The 25,896-nt window shown below is 41.8% G+C and overlaps 1 protein-coding gene across 1 annotated transcript; it reads left to right on the top strand.

The window, feature by feature from the left end:
• Nucleotides 1-1,557: 1,557 nt before the first annotated feature.
• CB4H12orf42 (chromosome B4 C12orf42 homolog) lies at nt 1,558-23,779 on the top strand. Its single transcript, XM_030322306.1, has 4 exons — nt 1,558-1,572; nt 2,458-2,605; nt 19,140-19,439; nt 23,301-23,779. Exons 1-4 carry the CDS (start codon nt 1,558-1,560, stop codon nt 23,777-23,779), a joined length of 942 nt encoding a protein of 313 aa, XP_030178166.1.
• The last annotated feature ends 2,117 nt before the right edge of the window (nt 23,780-25,896 follow it).

Here is a 25,896-nt window from a genome sequence, read left to right as displayed (position 1 = left end):
GTCCTTGCAATTTTGCTGAAATTACTAAGAAGAAGAATCCTTTTCTCCTGATTAGATTGCTGACATGTTAGGATGTTGGCCTGGAACACAGGTGATCATTTTATCACCATGAAAGAGGAGATTGCCTGAGAAGGAAGCCAATGCAGGGAAGAATAGTGCTGAGACATGGATCTGAATTCTGATGACATAATTCCTACACTCCTGAATTCACTCATTCCTGAATCAAGAATGTCCTTTTTTTTTTCTTCAGTGCAAAATAACAAACCCAGTTTTTTGCTTAAGCCCATTTGTGTTGGATTTTGGTTACTTTCAATGAATGGAGTCCCGTCTAATACAGAGGAAGTCTGTCTGGTCTCATCCCTTCTGGCCTACTGAATTCTTAGTGTTGGAGCAGGCTTTGGAACCAATCCACACTCACCCAGAACAGACTCCTTTTATCAACATTCATTCAAGTCTTTCAACAGTATGGCTTGCACACGCCTGGAGGTGGAAAACCACTGCCATGAGAGGCAACCCGTTCCACCATTGCCCACCTGTACTTACTGAAAAGATGGCTTCAACATCTGGTCTTAGTTCTATCCTCTAGAGTCACAGAGACTAAAGATCTTTTTCTCTTCAGATATTTGAGCATCCCTGCGAATCATATCTCTTTCTCAATCAAAATTATTTTCTCCAGACTGAATATCATCACTTCCTTTACCACAGGGTTTTTCTCTAAGTGTGACACATAATGTTTTCAGATAGAATATAGGACACTCAGTTTATCCTCCCGATTAATTTTTAGTATAAGCATGACCCCTGCGATTAATTTTTAGTATAAGCATGACCCCTGCAATACATTGCTTATCCGTTAACTAGGCATCCTATGGGTTATTTGCTAAATCTGACAACCTTATCCACATATCACCTGAATTAGATTCATCTAGGAGCTTCCCACGTTAGAGATTATGACACTAAAGTGCATTGTTGTTCCCTGGAGTTTGAGGACCGCTTCTTTAGCCATTTCTTACACTCCTACCTGTCCTGCTTTGAGCATACTTGTGTTGCCTAGTGTTCCAAATTTTAGAGAGTTTTGCCATCTTAAGCAACATCAAGGCTCTGGGATAATTTGTAGAATGTATTGAGTGTTTTTTATATGGCAGCATTGGTCTAGGCAATAAACAACACTAAGGATCCTACTTTACAGAATGTACATTCTGGTGGGACAGCCAGACTACAGACAAGCGAACAAATAAATATTTCATAACATAATTTCAGGAACTGGTAAGTCCTATGAAGAAAAAAATGAAAGCAATAGAAATAAGAGACACCATTTTATTTATTCATTCATTTATTTATTTATTTATTTATATTTATTTATTTTTAAGAGATGCCATTTTAGAGGAAATGATTCAAGAAGACCTCTCAGAGGGGGCAGAGAGCCTGGAGGAGACAAGAGGTTGAGCCGATACCAAGGTCTAGAGAAATAACATTCTAAAGGACAGGCACCAGCAAAGGCATGGAACCTGGGTGGGAACAAGTTTGGAGTGGTCAAGAAGCTGGAATGGAGTTGAAAAGATGGAGAGTAGCAAGGTATGTGGGCAGAGAGATGAGAGGGGCCTAGATTGTGTAAGGCTTTGTGACTGTGATAAGACATTTTGATTTTTTAGATAAGTGCAATGGGATGCGATTGGAAGGGTTTTAGTGAGGAAACCAGGATCTGATTTAACTTTTCAAAGGATCCTTCTGGCGGCTCTAATGAGAATAAACTGAAGAGCACAAGAATGGACACTGGACCCTGGTTGTGAGGCTATTGGCAAAGTTTTGGTTCTTGCCTTTGACAACCTCTTCTTGTCTTGCTGATCTTTCTCCAGTTTTTTCAAGAGCACCACAGTATAATGGTGAAAGAATATGGGCTCTGAAGCCAAATGGCCTCGGGTTTGAATCCCAACTCTGTCAATTACTATCTGTGGGATGTTGGCCAAGATTTTTAACTACCCTGGGCCTTGTTTTCTTAATTTGAATAAAATGAGGGCAATAATTACACCTACCTCATTAAGTTGTTGTGGGGAATTAAATTAGTTGATACAAGGAAAATGTTTTGAACAGTTCCTGGCACATAATGAGCGCCCAATAAATGTTAGAGACCATTATTGAGCATAACATGCTCTTTTTTGCCTTAGGACACTATTGTCCATTTCCCCTCCATCAGGCTAATTTCTGCTCATCCATCATGCTTTGAGTTGGCACAGGAAGCCTTTCCTACCTTTAACCACATCCTTGTGGCAAAATGAGTCACATGACCAGCCCAGATTAAGGGGTGGGGAAACACACTCTATCCTGACATGGGGCAAAGTCACGCTGCAGAGGAAGGGTGGAGAATTAGGGCCATCTGTGCAATCTACCAGCAGACATGCCGAGAGAACTATTGTCAAATGCTGCCAGGACACCCACTTGTGGCCACTCACATGCCCAAAGGACCCTGCCTCAAGACGGTTTCAGCATGATGTTGTGACCTTCAACCTTGGCGTGGCAAGACTCAGCTTTCCTGCTGTCCAGAACGCTGGTTCTTCTCTTGGCTGTAGTCGCTACCTTCTGGATGGAGAAGTTGCCGACAGCAGTGTGGGTGCGTGAGAGCGTGAGGGGAGGTGTGGAAGAGAGAGCCTGTGTCCCAGCCGCTGCCTGCTCTTCGGCCAGCTGATTGCTCAGTGGAGAACCCTCCAGCTTGATGCCAGATCTCAAGGGCTCAGGGCCATGGGGCCTTGAGGTCTGTAAACATCAGATGCTTTTAACGCTGCCATTCTTGCTTTGCCACAGGAGCGGCGCTCAAAAAGGGAGTCCCTCCCTCTGTCCATGAATAAGGCCTGCCTGCCAACACCAATTCCAGCTGTGAACATGTAATCAGCTCTTCTATGGCCCGAAAAGGGGAGTCCCAGAGGCCTAAATTTAATTTTCATGCATATTTGTCTTCTCCCTCTACTTTATGCAAACACTATTTTGTCGCCAGCACAGGCGCCAACTGTTTTGTTTGGATAATTGCTCGAAGTCAACCCCAAACTACAGGGAGCTCGGTTTTTTCAGAGAGCGCATTTTGGTTAATTTTCGCTTAACCAAATGATCTCTTCCTTCAGCTCTGCCTTCAGGGTTTCGGCGACGATTTCTGTAAACATTTTATTCATTTCGAAGCAGTTCACCACCAGCGTCAGGTCTATTATCCTCTGTCCTGGGTCGGTTGGAAGGAGCAAAGAAACAGGAGTTCCGCAGCCCCACGGATCATCTGCTACTGCTGTTTTTCTTTCAAATAATTCTCTATTCATCTTGCCACAATCAGCGGGTCCTAGAGTGGCTGTAATAACCCAAGTAGAGGTTCGTGGCTATAATAGGGATGAGGGGAGAGGGAAAAATGAACTCTTGTAAAACAAAGATCTTATTTTTATGGAAATGAATAGAAACTCTAAGTAAGGATGAGACATATGGAAAAGCATAAAATATGAACAGAACGTTTTAAAATAGAAGGTCTTCAGAAATGCTCCATATGGCCCAGCAGTATTTAAGGTAACAGAAAATAGCTCATGTTGCAGCTGCTGGCGTTCATTCCTGGGGTTCAGGACTCAGTCCACAAAACTGTACTTTCCAATTTGTCTTGAAGAATGCTTCCTTTGTCTAACTCCTGGGGCTAATTCTTTTAGGGTTTGGGGGAGAGTTAAATGCAGTAAGTTATTAATTAAGACCTACCATTTTAATTCATTGTATCTCATTCTTGACGAAGGGAGAAATTACTCATATGTTATGTCTCTTTCTACCTTACGTGATAATCAATAGTTATGAAATAGTTATGAAAACTTCATGCAGTTTTAGAGCCTGTTTGGAGCTTAGGGGATGTAGATACTAGAGCACAGTGATAACACAGCCCTCGTAATGGAAACATCATTCTAAAAGTGACACAGGACATTAAAATGACATCTCCTAAAAGCCCAGCCCGCATACACCACTAATACCGAGTAGTCAATGATTACTACATAAAGAGTCAACCAAAACAATTACGCACTTTACCGAGGATTGTCAGATTGTTGCCATGGTATTAAAAATGACTTGGGAAAATCAGTGTGGGAACATCAAATGAGTTTTGTTATTCAGAATTCTCCACAGATAATATGCATCTCAGTATACTTCTTGCCCGGTCGAAAATGAAGGGAATATTTACTTCACCAGATATGAAACGGAATCACATTGAGTGATTGCATCATGATATGTCATATGCCAGACTTACTGTAGGAAAGCGCTTCTTTTTAATATCCTGGACTAATATGTGACTCAGATCTGTGGATACTGGCTTGGATTTTTCTTGATTTCCATCTTCAGCTGGAATGTGGAAAATGAAATAGAAATAACAGAGGAAACAGAGGAACGTAAAACTCCACTCAAAATTAAGGAGTCTATTTTTGTTTGTTCAATAAGACCTTTTCATTTTTCTGACAGCTTCAACAGTCTCACTCTTACTTTCCTTGCCTTTAAGTTTGTAAATTCTGCCAGGACGTTTACCATGCTATTGTAGGGCCATTCGTTTCTCGTTTTATTTTGTCTGCACAGTCCTGATCAACTAATTTCATTTTTTCCTGCCGCTAAACCATTTTTTTTTTGGCTGAATTGACTGGATGTTTGGCTTTGTGTAGACACAGCCTCACTGTAAGTTGGCCCCCTAATTCAATAATTCACCATGAAGACTGGTTTTCATCCTCAGTGTGTTGAACAGGCATCTAATCAACCATTAATTTCCTTTTTGTTGGATGAACATAGTAACTATTTCTTTCCCTCTGATGAGAAGCAGAGGCAGAGAGGATTAGAGGTTGCCCTAAGTCAGAAAGGGAGGTTGTAGAAGTCAGCCTCAGGAATACCTACAGTCTTCAGGAGTGATGTGGTGGAGAAAGGCCAGAATTGGGAAGAAAAATTGATGGAGAAGAACTGATGGATAGGTGCACCTGTGGGTTGCTAGACATGGTGTTCGGCACTTTGAATGGAGCCTAGAAGGTTCTTCTACCAGTGAAGAATTGGACAACCTTGCACATGTCTCTTAGCTTCTCTAAAACTCTTTCTTTGTCATCCTCGAGTGGAACAGAGCAAATTTAATTTTCTTATAGTGCATCATGGCAGTATTTCCAATGGGAAATGGGAAATTATGCAGATCATTACCTGGTACCTTGTCAATATCACTCTGGTATTTTGAATTTATTAAGAGATGGTAATAAATTTTACTATATTTATGAGTATGACTTATAATAAGTTACTTCATAACTTATCTATCTTTTTATAAGCATTCCATTTATTTAAGAGAAATATCAGATGAGCTTAATAGCTTTCTTATGAATTGAGACACTTGTGATGGAGACCAGTTCAAACTTAAAAAGAAGTGCAGTTATAATTAATGTGATATGGTTATACTGGCTAGTTTTATTCAAGGTATTTTGAGTAGACATGGATATCAATCTGAATTACATTGATCTTATTTTTCTAAAGTAAATGGAATTTGGAGTGAAGCCTCAGGGATGATCTGAACCAGGGAATCTGAGAGTCTCTAGGACCCTCCATCATGTACCTGTCATTCTTCCTGCATGTTGCCTTTGTTTCCTCAGAGTAGCTTCTTCAATGAGGACGAAAACATGGTCTCTAATAACTCACAGCTCATATTTCAGAGTATCTCTCTTTGGGAAGGAGTAGAGATGTGGTCTTTTAGGTCCTAAGAACAAAACTCTGTTGAGAGAATCTGATTGTCCAAGCTTGAGTCAGTTGCACAAAACCATGTGCAGGGAGTGTGGCACCAACTTGGATGATTTTCCCATTGTAGTTGAAGAAGGGAATATTCTAATAATAAGGAAGCTCTTCTTTAAACTGCTTTGACTCCTAGGATCATTGGCCTAAAGCAAGTGTGTGTGTGTGTGTGTGTGTGTGTGTGTGTGAGCAGACAGAATAAAACATGATTACTAAATAAGTTTAATAATGCATTGTCAACAGAAATTCTTCTTTATGAATTTGCTTAAATACTTAGAACAATGACTTTTGTATGTTAATGCATTTATTTAGAAAACACCTCTTGAACCCTCACAGAGTGCAACATGCTAGGCACTGGGCTGGACTCAGAGAAGCATAAATATGCAGATTCTTTCCTGAAATAATTTACAACTTTTTTTGGTTAAAAATGGCATACTCACCTAAGACTTTGAATTACAATGTGCTCGTGTCCAGTGAGAATACAGGAAGAGGTTAGTGTCCAGTGAGAATACAGGAAAAACTAGAACCACTTTCTCTGAGTATTGGCAAAGGACTGTGAGCCTGCACAGCAAGCGAAGGCTTCATAAAAGGAGTGGTACTCATCCTGGGCTTTGAAGACTAATAGGATGTAGACAGGTAGACAGTATTCCAAGTGGAAGACATTCTAAGTGGAGTCAATGTACAGGGGTGGAAAGGAGGACTCAATGCCAAGGCAAGGGGCTGAGTGTTTTGAAACACCATTATTCTGCATAACTTTGTACCTGATATATTATGTACACAGTTATTTTGCTTAGAAAATGCCCCATATAAAGATAGTTCAAAAGTTGACTTCCTTTTATTCCTTATCTGCTTATCCCTGTTCTGATGAATTTGTGAAGCTGTATTGCAGTTAGTGGGTGTCTTGTCTACAGTACAATAAAGGAGAATTGCTCCAGTGCTGAATCCTTCCTTCCTTAATGAGCATGAAAATTTCTTTTATTTAACAGAAACTTATGAGCCAAGAGGTGGTATGTTGAGAGTTTGATCCTATTTTATTATTGAAAGTTGCTATTTACGTACAAGTTTTATGGAACACCCACAGTGATGAAATTGACATATCCAGTCTCTCTCCTTATGAAGGTTGGAGTAATTTTGAAGACAAGATAATTCAATAAGCAATTTCAGGTGTTGATTGTTATTATAAAGCTAGTCCAAGGAACTATGAGAACATACAGAAGAAGGAGCTAAGCAGTTCAGAAGTTAGGGGAAAGAAAAAAAAGAAAGAGAGAAGTAGAAATTGGTCAGAGAAACAGGGTCTGTGGAAGAAATGCCAGATAGAAAAAAAATGTCTGAATGTCAGGAGACAGTGTCAGAAGTATGATGTATCCAAGGAACTAAAAAGAACTCTCTGTCGTCTTTCTCTTTCCCTTTCTTGTCTCTCCCTTCTGACTCCCACCATGATTATGATTAAGGTCAGAGAGACAGAGCTGAGAGATATATGCTTATTCACTAATTTTTTCTCTTACACTGTTTTCAGATCTCTTGAAATAAATTCCAGTTCCTTCCTAAGATGGAGCTTAATAACCAGAACCCCATATTTCTAATATTGAACATAAAACTGATTCTGACCAAGACTGTCAAATAAGAAAGCTAGCAACGTGCTCTTCGGTTTAGTAATAAATGCATGTGATACAATTAGCTTTATTCAATTCTGCCATCACGCTTCACTTTGGATCGCCTTTAACCAAGACTCAGTGTTGTCAATGACCCAGATCTTTGAGTTCTTTTGTGCCAACTTTATCAAATCTCACTGATAGAAATTTCATGGACTTGTTGGTATTTACTATTAAGAAGACCATTCAAGACCCTGAGATGTTAAAATAAGTGATTTCTCTTTTCAGTGTGGAAGGTTATGCCTGTCAGGAGGAGATGCCATTCGGTCTTAATGATTACATGTTATTAAATTCATATTTTAATTGGGTTGCCTGGTTATTCTAACCCCCTATGGCCTCAAGGTGTATTTCTTTAACGTGATCTCTCACCATAATTGTCTTCTGCTGATTCAAAGAAGTGGAAGGATACTTGTTAAAAGAGGAGATCATCACTCAAAATCACTTGCCTTGCTGGTGTCAGCCATCAGGCTAATACATTTATTTGGACAACAGTGGGTTCTGACAGAACTTAGAAAGTTCTCTTTCTCGGTTGTGAGATATGATGGATGTGCCATACCGGTGACCTTTACACAGGGCCACATGTTAATATTCAGGACCTCCCTTTTGTTGGCCTCAAACAATGGCTGTCATTAAGAAAGCTTGGTTTGCCAATATGCCCTCTGTTAGGATGCTGGACCACTCCTGATTGGTCACTGGGAAGTATCATGTGCCTTTGATGGAAATGACATGGAAGATGTATGGTCAAAGTGCTGTGCTCAGCACCACTGCTGTGCAGGGGAGAAAACCACTATGACCCAAATAGCCCTGCACTCAAACAATGTCGCACCAACCAAAGACAACATATTGGGAAGAAAAATGCTTGTAAACTGTGTGTGTTGGAAGATGTATTGGCCAGACGGCCATAGGGCAATCTTTGAACCATTGAAATCTTTAGAAATATTGTTTGGTTCTGAAACAATACTTACAAACCTAATTAATCAAGCATAGATGGTTTATTTTCAGGCTTTCCACAGTGTGTTGCTTTAATGCAAGAATAGGGTCTGTCGGATTCTTTTTGCTGTTTCACAGAGGCACGCAGAAACTCAGCATGGGCATTCATGTTCATACAAGTTGAAGCTCTAAATTTCAAAATAATATCTACATAGATCTCTGGTGAGCCCGTCAACAAAGGCCGGGGTTAGGGGTAGCCTGGATTCCTTTTTCAATTGTTCCTGATTCCATGTGTGACTTTTCCCCCCCACCTTTCTCCTTCATTTTATTTGTCAGAATTATTTATTCACAGAATCACTGAAGAAAGATCACCATTTCTGTGGCATTTTCTAGCTTGAGGGGAAACACTTTTACTTTTTATTTTTTTTTATTAGCAGAATAACTGTCATGAAGGTTGCCTTTCCTGAATATGTGCTACTGAATCACCATTCTTTTCCAGTCTTAGTATCACATTTTAAAAGGGTCATTCGGAAACCACACATCCCCCGGGGGAAGGGTGAAAGATGTGAAAAAACATTTCATGTTAGAAAGTAAGGTGCCATCTGGAGCGATACCACAGGCAGGTAGCACAAGCCTTTTGTGTCTCAAGCAAGCTGTGGCTGAGATAAGCTCATCACTCAGATGAAAGAATTGTCCAAGTACTTAGTTGCATGCAAAATCGTGCCGGGCCAGAGTTTTAGCAAGACATGAAATATTACACTGGGTCATGGCAGTTGAATTGTGTGAGTACAATCCCCGAGGGTCAATTCCTGGTTATTTATTTAGGGGCAGGTTATCAAGTTGGTGGATTATCCAAGTGCTCCCCACTGTGTCCTCCAGGGCTATGTCACTATTCACCAGCTGGTTAGAATTTGAAGAGCAGGAGAAGGCAAAGGGGCTGAAACTCAACCCATGATTATAAAGCTTGCAAACAATTCAGATGAAAGATTTGGTGGGAGGAGAGATGTTCAAACTCATTATTTATCAGGAAAGTACAGGCTAACACCACAACACAGTACTGTTTTATACCTGCCCGAATGGCAAAGATTGAAAAACATAATCAAGTAGTAGCAAGTGTTGGCAAGGTTGCGGAACAATAAGAAGCTGGTGGGAATGTAAATTGGTAAAAACACTCTGGAAAACAGTGGGTATTATATAATAAGGTGGAAGATGTGCATACCCTGTAACTTGGCTATTCCACTCCTAGAGAAACTAGAATACACGCAGCAGAGACGTGTGCAAAAATGTTCACGGCAGCCTTGTTTGTAATATTGGAAAACAAAACAAAACTGGATTTCACCCAAACACCCATCAATGTGAAAATGGATGAATAAATAGTGGATATTTATATAATGAAATTGGGTTGGTCTGTGGCTATTTGTTTTCTTTAAACTATGTGTATATGTCACATATACTCTTGTGGGCATATTGAGTGGTAAAATATGAAATTGCCTACATTTGGCCATTTTTGTCCTACAAAATAGCAATTGCATATGGTAACAGTGTTCTAAAAATAAAGAAGAACATTTTTAGTGTAGTTCAGAGACTCATAGGACTGGAGGGCTCGAAGATAATTTATAGATCATTTTAATTCATCTATAGATGAGGAAACCAGGGTCTGGAAACATTCATTCAATGAATCCACCAGCAACCAAGTGCATTGACTCTCAAATTACACTCCATGTTTGAAAGATTCTGTAGTCTAACTTAGACGTTTAAAGACAAAATGTTCCATTCCACTTCTATGTCCCTAGGTTGAAAAGTTTCTGTGATTCTGTGTACTTAAAAACCGAGTTGGGGCGCCTGGGTGGCGCAGTCGGTTAGGCGTCCGACTTCAGCCAGGTCACGATCTCACGGTACGTGAGTTCGAGCCCCGCGTCAGGCTCTGGGCTGATGGCTCGGAGCCTGGAGCCTGTTTCCGATTCTGTGTCTCCCTCTCTCTCTGTCCCTCCCCCGTTCATGCTCTGTCTCTCTCTGTCCCAAAAATAAATAAACGTTGAAAAAAAAAATTAAAAAAAAAAAAACCGAGTAAGCCTGAAGTATCATGGGAAAAGAGGTGGTGTCGTGGGAGGACAGTGAGTTACGTCTGAATGCCCTTCAGTCACTTTCTGATGTGTGGTGAGAGGTGGAAGGTGGACTCTGTGTCCTTTCACTAGAGTGATACCAGGACAAGACCATCCCTCCTCCAGAATGCAGGGACAAGCACCTGCACACTCAGCAGAGTACCTGAGCTGTGACAGGTGCTTGCTCCTCCAGTAGCCACTTCATTGTCCCACATCCATGGTGGGTATCAGCAACTTCCCCATGAACCAAGGCACAGACCTGGAACTCCCTTTAAAAACTGACTGGGCTTCTGGTGTTTGAGATGAAACTTGTTTGCCCTTTTGATTGGGGACAAGGCTCTAGAGCTGGTGACTGTGGTGAACTGTCTCTCTGAGAGAAACAGGCTTGCTGGGTACTTACTTATGTGCTCTTTCTTTCCCCGAGGAAAGAAAAGGGAAGTGGTTACCCTCATACAGGTCTACTGAAGGGGAGGATGGAGGGTGATGTGCACGTGGAGAAGGGTAATGCTATAACGCTAGAGAGCATCCATTGGAGGGGTGAGCAATTCATTCACTCATTTGTTTTTTCTAGGAGAGGTTTCTGAGTGTGCACTATCTGCCTAGTGTTTGAGATACTGTGGAAAATGATTCAGGGATGGTACTTGCCCTCATAAAGCTTACATTCTAGCCAGGAAGATTGGCATAAACTTGAAAACAATTAGATATATAAACTATTGTTATACTGAATAAAAATCAAACAGGGAAAGGAGACATGATGGAAGTTGGGAGGCCATCTTGGAATGAAATGGGGAGTAAGCTTCTTTTAGAAGCAGTTACCTTTTAGATCAATTAAAATAAAAAAAATTAAGATATTTATTCTTCTCTGAGTTCTTCCTTTCTTTATGTAGATCTGAGTTCATGACCTCTATTGTTTTCCTTCTCAATGAGAACTGATTTTAGCATTTCTTGTAAGCCAAGTCTGTAGACAATAAATTTTCTCCACTTTTAAATTATTATTTGAGAAACTTATTTCTCCTTAAGTGTTGAAGTATAATTTTGCTGGATATAGAACTCTAGGTTGGTGTGTGTGTGTTTGTGTGTGTGTGTGTGTGTGTGTGTGTGTGTCCTCCAATATTTTGTTAATGTTTCATTCTACTCTCTTCCTGCTTATAGTTTCTGATGTGAAATCCACTTTGATTCTCATCATTATTCTTCTAAAAGGTGCTCCCTGCCTCCCCCACCCCCTGTTCTTTCAAGATCTTCTCTTTGTGTTTGGTTTTCTACAGTTTGAACATGACATAGTTAGATGTAATTTTTTTTCTTTTTTGGCATTTATCTTGCTTAATATTCTTTGGGCAGCCTGGATCTATGGTTTGGTGTCTGTCATTAAGTTTGGAAAGTTCTCAGCCATTACTTTAAATATTTCTTCGGTCTCACTGTCTTTTTTTTCTCCTTATGGTATTCCAAATAGGATATGTATGTTATAGCCTATAAAATTGTCCCCTACTTCCTGTATGTTCTGTTCTTTTTAAAAAAAAATTAAATTTTTAATTTTTTCCCCCATTCCTTTCTCTCTGAATTTTCGTTCAGAAGTTCTCACTACCTCTCTTCATGCTCACTGACTCTTTCCTTGGCCATGTTCATTGTACTGATGAGCCCATTAAGTACATTCCTTATTTCTGTTACAGTGTTTTGTATTTGCAGCATTTCTTTTTTTGTTGCATTTTTGGGTTTTTTTCATTTTTTAATAAAAATTGTATATATTTATAGTGTACAACATGATGATTTGATGCGTGCACACACACACACACACACACACACACGCACGCACACACAGAGAAGTGATTACTGCTTTAAAACTAACATGCCATCTCCTTACATAGTTACCTTTTTTTTTTTTTTTTTTTTTTTTTGGTGTGCAATGACAGCACCCGAAATCTACTCCCTTGGCAAATTTCCAGTATTCCAGTATTGTTAACTATACTTACCAAGCTGTACACTAGATCTCTACATGTGTTCATCCTATATAACTGCAACTTTGTACCCTTGGACTAACATCTCGTTTCCCCCACTTCTCTGTCCCTGGTAACCAGTATTCTGCTCTCTGCTTCCGTGTGTTGAACTTTGTTGGATTCCACAGTTAAGTGAAATCAAGTAGCATTTCTTTTTGATCCTTTATTAGCGTTTCTGTCTCTCTGAGAGAAACAGGCTTGCTGGGTACTTACTTATGTGCTCTTTCTTGTGGTCTGCTTTCTCTATTAGAGCCCATCACATATTCATTGCAGTTATTCTAAATTCCTTCTCTGATAATTCCGACAGCTGTGTCATAGCTGAGTCTGGTTCTTATGCTTGCTTTGTCTCTTCAACTGCGTTTTCTGTTCTTGCCTTTGGGCATGCCTTATGATTTTTTATTGAAAGCCAATCTTGATAGATGAGGAAATAGGAACTTGCTTCTGTGTCCCCTCTGGACTTGGGCTTTCCCTCACTATTCTTCCTCAGAGAGAGTCTTCATCTTCAGCTTTTCCAGCTGTAATACATTATTATTGCCCTGGAGACCTAGTGGTGCAATGATAAGGTGTAGGTGGGGAGAAGTATTTTATGATTTTATGATTAAATCTCAGTCTTTTAGTGGGTCTGTGTTTTTGGGTTGTGACCTTCCCAAGTATTTCTTGGCTTTTCTTTTCTCCCCCTTATGTGAGGCAAGATGGCCAAATGGGGCTATGGTGGGACAAATGCCCTTCCCTTGGCTGGGATAAGGCTCTGGTATGCCTTTCTTATGGAGAGTGCTCTGGGCATATTTTGCAGTGACTTTTCTTCCCTTTTCCTGTGTCAGAATTGTGAAGGAATCTTTCTCAGATCCTCAGCTTGAGAAACTGGGGTGGGGAGACAGTATTCTTCTTAGGCAAAACCTACTGAAGTCTAGAGACCCCATAAAACTGTAGCCCTCAGGAGTTTCTCGCTCTCAAGCTGCTCTACGCTTAGACTCCAGCTTCATCAAAATTGCCATTTAAATGATCCTACCACTTTATGGCTTCAGAGGCTTCTACTCTAAGTACGTTGATCTTGGTTTGATTCTCTGGGTTCACCTGTGTCTCCTGGTGGGGTGCCAGTTTATCCTGCAAACTCAGTTCTCTGGGTTCAAGTGAAGTTGTTGATTTTTATTTTGTTTAGCTCTTTCCTGTTGCAAGGATAAGAATGTCAATTTCCAAGCTGTTTCCATGCTGGAGCTGAAACTGGAAGTCCATTTCTTGTATTTTTCCCCATTTTTATGATCATCATCCCCATTTTACAGATGAGACAGACCTAACACCGACTGGCTAGCTCTGAACTGCTATATAAACTACCATTCGCGTCCAAGTTGCCATCCCTGCAACCTTTGGCTGACTGTCAGCTGCCTTCTGACTGGCTTCCACTGTTGTTCCCTCCTGCCCACCTTCCCTTAGAGATCTTTCCAAAGGTGAGTGTGGCTGTCATGGCTCATCTATGTGACACTGTTAGTAGCTTTCCATCGTACATTGTGCAGCCTCCAGACCTCACCTGCTCCTTCGCTCCCGCTGACTTCCATTCAGACACTGGGGCTGGCAGTGTTGGGAACACAACTCAGTCCTTGTCAGGCTGAAATTGTCTTTTCCCTACTCCTGAACAACTAAGTTCTTTTCAACCTTCAGGTCAGTGTCAGAGTAAATGTTGCCTTCATGAGTCCCCACCCATGTTTCTTTCTGTCAGCCCCTTGTATTTTCTATGCCTTCACTCACTACAATTTGTAATCGCTTAGTTGTGACCTATTTTTGGCATCTTCCCCAGGAGCTTGCAAACTCCATGAGGTCAGGGGCCACGTTTGTCTTATTCTGTTGTGTTCCCAGGATCAAGCACAGGGCAAGACACAGAGAAGGCATTCAATAAATATTTTTGAACAAATAAAATGAGGCAAACTCTGGATGGATGGAAAAGATATCGTTTTATCCTTCGAGTCCTTATTGCTGAAACAGGCCCTTCAGGAGCTATAGAAGGAGAGATGAAGGGACATTGTCAATAACAACAACAATAATAATAAGAGCTAAGGCTTGCTGGATACATCCTGTGTGGCAGGCACTGCTCTGAGCTGTTTATTAACCTACTCTGCATCTGAACCCCATATGGTAGGTGTTCTCATTACTGCTATTTTATGAGTGTGGAAACGAGGACAGAGGGCAGTGGGGCAGCTTGGCCTGGTAACACAGAGATTTCTTTGACCCAAGGAGTCTGGGCACAGAACTTGTACACTTGGCCTCTGAGCTCTACCACTGCTCAGGGCTTGATGCTTCACAGACTCCTACCGCGGGCTCAACCCCATTGGCTTAAAAATGACTCAGTCCACAGCTAGAAGACATGCCGAGTGTAAGGTGGCGGATTCCATTAAAGTTCACGACGTGGTCAAAAATCCTTTTAAAGAGTGTGTCACTGGAGTTCTCAGCATTAATTAAAGACCTGTTTAAGGGTTGTGTTTGATTTTAGATACATAGGAGATGACATCAATTAGCTTTAGCCCCAATTGGTGCCAACAGTTAAGGGCAAAATGTACCTTGGGGAATTAATGGTCCCTGGGTTTCAGTAATCCTTCCAGGACAGCTGCCTCTAGTTTTCCCATAACATGAACACACCAGTGAGGAGCCCAAGAAAGTGAAGAGACTGAGGGGGAGGATATAGACACATAGAAGTCATATGCTGAGGGATAGCTGCCAGGCATGGGCACAAAGTGGGGCAGCACCTTCCTTGTTGGCATCTAGAGGGGCTGAATATGTGGGAGTTACCACATTTGTCATTTTCTTTTTTTTTTTAACTTTTTTATGTTTATTTATTTTTGAGAGAGAGACAGACAGAGTGTGAGTGGGGAAGGGGCAGAGAGAGAGGGAGACATAGAATCCGAAGCAGGCTCCAGGCTCCGAGCTGTCAGCACAGAGCCCGACGCGGGGCTCGTACTCACTAACCTCGAGATCATGACCTGGGGCGAAGTCAGACGCTCAACCGACTGAGCCACCCAGGCGCCCCACCATATTTGTCGTTTTCTAGTGAACAGAAAATGGATAAAATGAATAAATCAGAATCTGTCATGACTTATCATGAACTACTTTGCTGCCTGAGAGAAAGATAAATTGCTTCTGTGAAATACATTCAGCTCTGAGGCTTATTTTATTGTACCTTGAAATCTCCTGTCTGCCACGATATTACTTCAAATGAAATTAGCAACGGATGGAAGACCTTAGCTGCGAGATGACAGGCAGAGTCACCTACACATGAAAAGAACTTGTAAAACTGGGATATTGGGAAGAATTTTTTTTTTAAACAAACAACACTCCAGAAAACAAAGACCCCAAGTATAGGAAAAGTTGGAGGGGCAGCCTGGGATAGCGGCTAGAATGCGGGCTTTCATGGAAGCTGATTCCGGTCATTGGGCCACAGGCAGATGCCCTTTCTTCCTCTGCACATTAGAAGCACTGCCGATAACATTTACTATGGGCCAAGGCATGGGTCCCAGGGCAGTGTCAAGTCCATGGTCAAGTGCCACAGCTTGTTAGCTGTTATGGTGGGCATTTATATTCCTTCCTTCGCCAAATCCACTTCATGATAGCTTGCTCTGGCAATGCTGACACTGATTGGGTAGTAGAAAAACAAAAATCCCCTCAAAATCTAAGACCTGAGTCCCCAACCCTAGCTAGCTTCTCTGATGTTTGGCTAGTGATGTGGACAAGGTGTTTACCCTCTGACCTCAGTTTCCTCCTCAGAAAAATGAGGAAGCAGGAGGGTTATTGTCAGGCTCAAGTGGGATTACTGATGGGAAAACATAACATATAAAGGAATATACAAGTTGCAAAGTGATACAGAACGCTGGTTTCTGAAATGAAGACTCGTCCACAGAGAGAGAGGAGAGAGACACTTTTGACTTCACGCTTTGGCACGATCATGATTGTTTGGACTGACTAATATTTATAACAGTACCTGAAATTTCTGATGAGTGAATTAGACAAGTGTTTCCCTGATTGCTTAATATAATACCCGCGGAGTTTACGAAGCCACAGGTCTGGGGTCCTGGGACCACGTATCTGTATTTTTTAAAGCATGCCCAACATTGGCTAATGTGCAGTCAGGATTGGGAAATACTGCATTAGATTCAAGAGATGTGTAACCTAACAAAGAGCCCTGGACTTTAAATCATGAACAGTGGATTTTGGCTCCAGTTCTGTCACTATCTTGGTAGATAAATTTGAAAACTTTTTTTTTTTTAAAGACTGGAAACCACTGGAGTTTGCGAAACAACCTTCCATTTTCCACAGTCTCCGGTTGTTTAATGCTAAAACAACTGGTTGTTCTGTGTGATTCAGGCAACCTGGTAGTTGTGTCATAGAGAAAACTTGAAATTTGCTCTGGTGTCCATAAACCTGAGAGGCTCTGGGTTTCTGTGCTGAAATCCATTTTGCTATATATCAGCTGGTCAATTTAGTCTCAAAATGATCAATTCTGTTGGCCTGAGTAAACTTTTGTCATTGGATTAGTATCTGGTACATGACAGGAGCTCAATAAATATTGGTTATTCAATTAAATAAGCATAGTCACCACCTGTCCCAACATCATCCAAGGTGGCTTTAATATTATTCCTCGTATGTAGTATTATATATAACCATGTATATATATATATATATATGTGTGTGTGTGTGTGTGTGTGTGTGTGTGTATGCTTATCATATAGCAAATACAGTGTTACTTATTTGCCCTTCTAATAAGATGAAATCCCTGATGCAGAGATAGTGAGATTCAGGCTCCTAGAGGTATTTAAGCAGAGGTGGTTGATGAGGGTGGTGGGGTTGAACTTTAGATAATCTATAAAATCTCTTTCCACGCATAGCTTTTAGTATGTGAAGGTGTGTAGAGAGCCTTTGAGACTTCCCTCCTGTTCTTGATGGTTGAACAACAGAACAAGGGCAGATCAAATGCCACTGGTTCTAGCTTTGTAGGTTTTCCTTTGGGATCGAGAGTCCCGGAGCTACTGTTTTGAAATATTCTAGATAGTTCTTTGCATTCGGGAAAGCCTGACGGATTTGTGCACCATTTCAAATTCTGGACTTCAAAATGAAATGAGGCAATCGATTAAAATGAAAATAAAAGCTCAATCTTCCTAAAGTGTTGGAGGTAGACAAAACGTCTAGAACCCTCAAATCTGCTTATGCACAAAGCTTGCATACGCATTCCCATGGTGCCTAGCTGAATACTTATAAAATCATATTCTGAAATGAAGATGGTATGAACAGAAGCAAATGATACTGTGACTTTTACAGGGCTGGCCATAGGCCAAAGATGCAAATTGGTGGCCTGTGGTGATTCAGAGAGCAGATGTGTTTTGTGGAGCCCACGTTGTGTTTTTTTAAAAAACTCGAGTGAGTTACCAACACTTAAAAATCAGAAGTTTTTACATAAATAAAAAATATACTTCTGCTTCTCCTGAAAATCCAGAACAATCCATCTAGACTGGGCTCACATGCCCTCATGGCCACATAAAACAAGGTCTGAGAAGTGGCCGGCCCCTGTGGAAGTATGGCATGTACTTCCAGGGTACCCCCTCCTTGGCCCTTTCTCCCCTTTCTGTTATCTGTAAGTCCCCTTGCAGGGACATTTGCTTTGATTCCTCCTTCTGCAGACAAGGCTGTGGTTTAAGAGGAGGGCTTCCTGGTACCTAACACGGCCAGCGCCTTCTTCGCCACTTGACAAACACCTTGAGGACAGGGAATAGGAATCTGGTAAAAAACTTGTGTGCCCTGGCACCATTTCTGCCACACAGAAGAACTCATGGAAATAGACTCACTTCCCTTTCCCATCCCACACCTCCTGGCTTTTCCTCTTTGCTACCTTCTACTCCCCAAATCTGAACACCTTATTTTTCCCCCCAGACTGTTAATAACTCTTCTGGGGCAACGTGGGTAAATTGGAACTATTGTGGATCCCCAAGTTTCCTAGGCCTGATGTAAGAAATAACTACCAACTGGATGGCTTAAAATTGCTTTCTCACAGTTCTGGCAGCCAGAAGTCAGAAATCCAGGTGTCAGCAAGACTGGCACCTTCTGAAGGTTCTGAGGGACAATTCACTCCATGCCTTTCTCTTAGCTGTGGGTGGTTGCCGTAACCCTTGACGTGCTTTGGCTTGGAGATACCGTATTCCAGTCTCTGCCTCCGTCATGACGTGGTGTTCTTCCTGTGTGCCTGTGTCTGATAAGGACACTGGTCATATTGGGTTGAGGCCTCGCTCTAACAGCCTCAACTTGATTGCATCTGCAAAGACTCTATTTCCAAATAAGGTCACATTCACAGGTGCAGAGGGTTGGGGCTTCAACATACCTTCTTGGGAGACACAGTTCAACCCATTAGCCTCAAACTAGTTTTCTAACCTGTAAAATGGAGTAATAATAGCATCTGTGAGACATGGTTCTTGTGAGGACTGATTCGTCTTGTCCAGGTCTTCACATGGTGCTTACAGCAAAAGCATGTTCAGCCTTTTGCCTCATTTGCTGTATCTTTTCCCTCCTCCACTTCTTCCACTTTGGTACCCTGGTCCTTGGCTTCTCTGTCATTTCTGTTTGTTCAGTATAGAAATAGCGAACAAAAAAACAAAATCAAATATTGCTTAATTTCATCCTTCCCATCATTAATTTAGTAGGTAATACTGAAGTCCATTCTTTTAAATGAATGTGTTTGTTTTTTGCAGTGTTTCCAGCAAAGGTTCAGACTCCAGGGGCATGTAGAAGACTACTTTGTGCTCAACAGTACAGTATACCCAGGTCTCCTGCTCCTGCTGTAAGTACAGCTTTTTCTGAAGAGGAAAGCCATGGAGAGGCCAGTTTCTCCCAAACACCATCCAGTGAATGGGGCGAGACCCGATTGATCTTTGCTGTCAGACAAGAAATGAAAAAGAGAGCCAGAGGAGCACCCAATGCGGCCTGGAGTCGTCCACTTTTGGAAAAGTCCATGACAAAAAAGCCTATTAGACCCAGTCACAGTCACGCCTGTGCCTCTAGAGGCTGCAGGAACACACAGGAATAGACACGTGAGGCTTCACAATCAGCCCTCCTTCGATTCCAGGGGCGATTCTGCCCCACTTGGTAAGGATCACCTTGTGGCTCTTCATTCCTTTTTTTTTCAATTGGTCACATTTTGTTTTTAACCTCATACAAACAGCAAAGCTACTGACCCAATGGCAGGTCTTATTCTAGAAGGTTCTATAAGAACTGTATCAGTCAGTCTTGAATGGAAGTCTTCTTGTTGCCGGGTATCATATTGGAGGAGAGAACAAGTGTGATTTGATGACAAGTAATGTGATAAATCAAGTGTTGCACCTGATAATGATAATGATAGTGATAATGACAATGACAATTATTACTATCACGATTGCTTCATCCCCCATTTAACAAGCTCTCACCATGTGCCGTATACTGTGCTGAGCATTTCACATTATTTTATGAAAGCCTCGTATAACACCTTTAGGCAGGTATTGTTATTATCCCCATTTTACAGATAATGAAACTGTGAATTCATAGCACAGGATAATGTATATTATCCTGTCAAAAATTCTCATAGGAGTAATGATTAAAAGTAAGGAAACAGACCAGAAGGAATGAGCTTCGAAACCTTGGAGACGTGGGTTCCAAACTGCTTTGTCCCATCTCAGTTCTGTAGCCATGATCAAGTCCTATAAATGTTCTTTGAGCCCAGTATTTTCATCTGTCAACTAATGACAATTACTGCCTTGAAGAGATGTAATTAGAGGATTGCTCTAAATGAAGTTCACTGAACACAGCAGGGACTGAATGGTGGTGGTGATGGTGGTGGTGGCATTTATGGGGCTGTTGTTCAGATAGGAGGTGAGAAAATGTGAGGAAACAATGTATATTCTGGACACTCTAGAACTGTCATGTAGAAGGATTATAGTAGTCTTACATAGCTTTTTTTTTTTTTTTGAAAATCTTTTTGGTATATTTCGCTTCAAATGTTTATAGTTTACTGGAATTGACCAATGGAAGAAAGAAACAGATTTTGACTCAGTACAAAGAAGAACTTTCTTTGAACTAGAGGAGAATGTACTGCTTGGGCTCAAAGTGGTAAAGGAGGCACTGGTAGACCTTCTACCAAAGATGCTGATTCAAAGATTTCTTCTTTTCTGGGAAGCTGGGCTTGAGCATGGGATGCTGAGGATACTGGTTGGTTAACATGTTTTTCTCTTATTACGTGTAAGGCAATGTGCTAAACTCTGAACATACGTCTTCAATTTTGATCCATATGGCCAGCCTCTGAGATAGGAACTGCTATTTTCCCGTGCTTTGGATGCAGCATCTGAGGCCCGTGGAGATTCTGTAACTTTAGGGCTGGAGTCAGGATTCAAGCCCTCCATTTCGACTCCAGGTCAGAGTATACCTCTATTGATTTTGAATATGGCAATAATGGCTCTTGGGGATTGAGCACTTACTACGTCCTAGATGCTTTAATTTTAGCATGTTCTTCTCTTGGATACTTAACAAGTTTGCTTTTTCACTTCCTTCAAGTGTTTATTGAAGCTGTCACCTACATGTGACATTTCTTAACCCCCTTTCCCACATTATTTCTCTGCTTTGGCTTTATTACCAGCTGATACTTACACATTTCTTCATTTGCTTATTAAGTAGTCCACTTCCCCGTCCCCACCCCCTCTCCCCATAGCTAGGATGTAAGTTCTATAAGAGCAGGGATGTTTCCTGCTTTATTCTTTTCTGTATCTCTAATGTTTAGAATACTGGCAGGCATATAACAGATGAGTATTAGTGAATGAACAAATGAATGAACAAATTTAATCCTATTAGTGACCTTTTGAAGTAGGTGATACAACCCTTATGGTTCAGGTAAGGACAAAGAGGCTTAGGGCAAGTGATGTGCCAGGATTTGGATCTATGATGGTCTGACACCAAAGGCTTGTTTCTTCTATGACACCACACTTCTCTGTAAGACAGTTTGTTACAAAATGCATCATTACCGCATTGCATTCAGGGAAGGAATTCCTATTCTTTGCTTATGACCGAGCCTTGATGTGTCTTGACCTGTCTAGGTTTTATTCTATTGCGCAAAGTTCCAGAGCCACATCCACGTTCTTCTGTGGAATTCCCTTGCACTGGTTTTTGAAGGCAACAAATTAGTCATCTGCCAAGGCTGCAAGTCCAAATCTGCAAATGGTTATTAAGCATCTAGTTTTCGGAAAGTGGTGTGTCCGGCATTCTAAAAGCTTTTACTTACCTGGAGATAGAGAAATGCCATTTCACCTTTATTTCCAGGAAATAATTCTCACACTGAAAAATCCAATTCACTAGAAGTTTTTCAGTGTTTGGCTTAGGTATGTTGAGAGTATAGTGGGAGGTGCCCAATACATACTGGGCACAGTATGCGATGAACTAATTGAATTGCGAGAGATAGACTGGCTCTTGGACACCCACTGTAAGGAAGGTACTGTGCACTTTAATCTCATGCATATTTTTTGAAATGTGAATGATCCCGTAGGTGGTTCCAAATACTCTGTACATCTACACGCTATTCAATGTCCTTTAAAAACTTGTGGGAAGTGGTTTAAAACACATAACTTGTCTCACTGTACTATTGAAGAATTAGGCTATTAGGAAAATGGGCAGAATTTCTCAGGGAAAAACCCTACATAGGAAAAAATAGATATACATGGAAATCATATGGAATATGTATATATTCTTTTTGAGTATTGGCTGTATTGTAAACATATCTCATCTTTTACATAAGAAGTATTTGGGCAAAGAAAATCACTGAATTTATTATTAATATTAGTGTGTATGTAGGTGTTGTATAGACCTGGATCAGCGAATTCCTGGATTGTTTTAATTTTCAGCTGGTTTGAAACTTCTTTTTTTTTTTAATTTTTAAATGTTTTTATTTATTTTGGAGAGAGAATGAGCAGGGGAGGGGCAGAGAGAGAGGGAGACACAGAATCTGAAGCAGGCTCCAGGCTCTGAGCGGTCAGCACAGAGCCCAACGTGGGGCTGGAAGTCACGAACCACAAGATCTTGACCTGAGCCCCGCGAGATCATGACCTGAGCCGAAGTCGGACACTTAACTGACTGAGTCACCCAGGAGCCCCATGGTTTGAAACTTCTAATAAAACGTAGGGAGTATTGCCTTTTGGATGTTTCAATTACTAGTTGGGAGTCTACATGGGCTGTGGATCCACTTGTTGTGTATGTTCTCTGAGGCCACTTGGTTTTCCATGCAAAAACTTTTCCCTGATTCCGAATTGGAGGCTCTATTTTAGTCATGGATTCTTCTGTTTCCCCTCTCTTTAGCAGTTTTGAACAGTTTTCCTTGAACTAAAAAAGTTTATGAGGATCTTGTAAAAACTATTTTTTGGAGGGGGTGCTTTTAAAAAAAATTTAATGTTTATTTTTGAGAGAGATTAGAGGCACTGAGCTCGAGCAAGGGAGGGCCATAGAGACTGGGAGACACAGAAACTGAAGCCGGCTTCAGGCTCTGAGACACCAGGCTCCAGGCAGGGCTCAGACCCAAGACCCTTGAGATCCTGACCGGAGCCAACGTCTGATGCTCAACCAACTAAGCCACCGTGCGCCCCTGGAGGGGGTGCTTTCAAACAGCAGGAAAGGAATAGATCGCATTTTGTTTTCTTAAAGCAATGTGGGGAACCATGGAAGGTAATGCCAGGGATCTCTCTCTCGCTCTCGCTCTCGCTCTCGCTCTCTCACTCGCTCTCAGCACATTGCAAATGTTGATTTCTCAAACATCCAGTCATCAGCGGAGACCTTCTGCAAGTCCCGGCGGGGCGGGTGAATTCCACCCATTTCAGTGCCACTCCTCCCTGTCTGCCTTCCAGGTTCCCCTGCGAGGCCTCCCAGCGCCACAGGCCTCTGCAGGAGAAGCCAGGCCCCGTTGGCCTCGTCGGGGGTCTCCCAGAGTCCCCCAGAGCCCAAGCTGGAGGACAGGGTGGCAGACGCAGTCGTCGCTCTGGCTGACCCACCTCTCCAAAGCCGGCCCTGGGGCGCGTCCGGAAGTCCGGGGGGTGGGGGGGTGGGGGGCGCGGTTGCCATGGCACCGGAGATGCTCCCCAAGCATCCTCATCCCGGGGAAGGGGGGGGGGAGAAAAGGGGACCCAAGGCGGACACCTCCCTCCACGGCAATCTGGCAGGGGCGCCCGTTCCTCTGCCCGCCGGTGCTCCCACCCACCCTCCCTCCAAGAGGTTAATCAAGGTTTGCTCTTCTCCTCCCCCCCCCCCCCGCCGCCCACCCCAGCGTTTCCATACGGCTTGTTCACAGGCCCCTCCTAGGCCGAGGGTGAATGCTCCCTTACACTGACCGCTGCGAGGGAATTGTCCGCGAGTGCTGCCCATCTTCGAATCAATGCCTGCCCAGAACAACAGAAAGGGCCTCAGATGTACTGGTTTCCACAGAACCATTGTTCGGCTTTTGTGGAGCAGTTTTGAACCTAATAAATAATGTCAAAAGTCTCTATCGCCGCCAAAAATGTTCCTTTTGAAGCATTTCTAATAGTATTTCTGTTCTGCGGTGTCTCCCGGTGTCACAAAGAATTTGTGCCTCACAATGGGGATGGGGTACACGGCGTGCCACTTCGCACCGCGCCTGCAGGGACTGTGAGGACCTCTCTCTGTTTGGCTCTTGCAGGTAAACGGCTTCATCTGCCAACTCGAGCTGTGGTTTAGGGGATGTTTTCTAAGGGCCTTTTGAATTTCCAAACAGAGGGTTGGGACACCTAATTGAATGTCTGTAATTTAATAGTTAACATGAAATTTGATTACTCCTGAGGTGCCTAGGGGAATTCTTCAGACCATATGAAGGTCTTTATGTCAGAAACCCGAAGCTGGATCCTCCCTTGAGGTCCCGAGACTCTTGGAACTAAGTTTAATGCAAAAGACATACTGAGTTCTCTTATTGGTGATAAAGAAACACTGGAGAACCTTAGCTAACATTCTATCAAATTGGTCATTTTAGGCACTACTTTTTGCTTCGGTTAACTTAGGTTAAACACAGCGTCTTTTCACCATGATTTAATGCGGAGACTGACTCTATCAAATGATTTAATTTTACTTCAGTTTTTTACATGTAGTATTCTTTTTCTCAGCGTTGAAAGAGAAACGCGAATCAATGAGACCAATACATCCCTATGGAGATTTGCACTCAAGTTCCTTGCTATTTTCCTCCCCCAGGCTTGTATTCAGAGAGTCTGATAAGTGGAGTTCATAAATCCTCCTGCATTCTGACCCCCCCTTCATTTCAAATTAGTATGTAGAATATGCCTATATTCAAGACTTATCAAATCTAACGTCCAAATTTACGTCTCAAATTTTAATAGGAATGAAATGTAATAACCAGTAACTGCTTAACATTTAGAAGTCTGGTTAGTCCTTTGAGGAAGATTTGATTTCCTGGCATTCGCTAGGGGTAATGCGCTTTAAAGGAAAAAAAGGATCCCCGAACTTTAGAGCTTACCTTCTTCCAGACTATGGTTTTATAATAAATACATTTTTTATTTTTAGTATTTATGTATTAACATGACTTTATTGTAAGAGAGCATATGGGTTATCAGTGGTGGTCGCTATTGTTTCCTGAGGGGATAGTGGCACCTGCTCACCAGAGTTCACATGACAATTATAAGTTCAACTTCATGCCATTTGGTTGGAGAGAAATGTGTGGTTAACTCCTGGGTGTACGTAAAATTTTGACTTTGGGATATTTATTATTATTATTTTTTTAATATTTATTTATTTTTGTTACAGAAACAGAGCACGAGTCGGGGAGGGGCAGAGAGAGAGACACACACACACAGAATCCCAAGCAGGCTCCAGGCTCTGAGCTGTCAGCACAGAGCCCAATGCAGGGCTCAGATCCACGAACTGTAAGATCATGACCTGAGCCAAAATTGGACACCCAACCGACTGACCCATCCAGGCATCCCTTGATTCTGGGATATTTTAATTTGCTACCTAATGATGAGTTAGTACAACTTTTTCAGATCAAGAAACTATTGCTTTAAGTGATTGTAAAACAGTTAACCAAGAAAATTTTTTTAAAGTTTATTTACTTATTGAGAGAGAAAGAGAGAGAGAGAGGGAGAGAGAGGGAGTGGGGGAAGGGCAGAGAGGGGAGAGAGAGAATCCCAAGCAGGCTCTGCACTATTAATGCAGAGCCCGACTGGGGGCTCGAATTCATAAACTGTGAAATCGTGACCTGAGCCGAAACCAAGAGTCGGTTGCTTAACCAACTGAGCCACCCAGGTGCCCCAATTAACCAAAAATTTATAATCGTTAATTACAAGGGTGGAGAATGTTTTTGATATCATCAATAGATTCACTTGTGGAAGTGAAACACTGAATTTACTAAAAATACAATACAGAGGAAGCAATTCTATTCATAATTGAGAAAAGGGATACAAGCAAAAGATGTGAAATGTGTGG

Source organism: Lynx canadensis, chromosome B4, assembly GCF_007474595.2.
Source record: "Lynx canadensis isolate LIC74 chromosome B4, mLynCan4.pri.v2, whole genome shotgun sequence".
NCBI classification, from domain to species: domain Eukaryota; kingdom Metazoa; phylum Chordata; class Mammalia; order Carnivora; family Felidae; genus Lynx; species Lynx canadensis.
Note: the sequence above shows the minus strand (reverse complement) of the source record. Positions and strands in the feature narration are given on the sequence as shown.

Coding starts and splice junctions, on each gene's coding strand:
- CB4H12orf42 (XM_030322306.1), top strand. Junction 2,606..19,139: donor AGTTGCCGACAGCAGTGTGG/GTGCGTGAGAGC, acceptor TGTTTTTTGCAG/TGTTTCCAGCAAAGGTTCAG. Junction 19,440..23,300: donor ACCCAGTCACAGTCACGCCT/GTGCCTCTAGAG, acceptor TCTGCCTTCCAG/GTTCCCCTGCGAGGCCTCCC.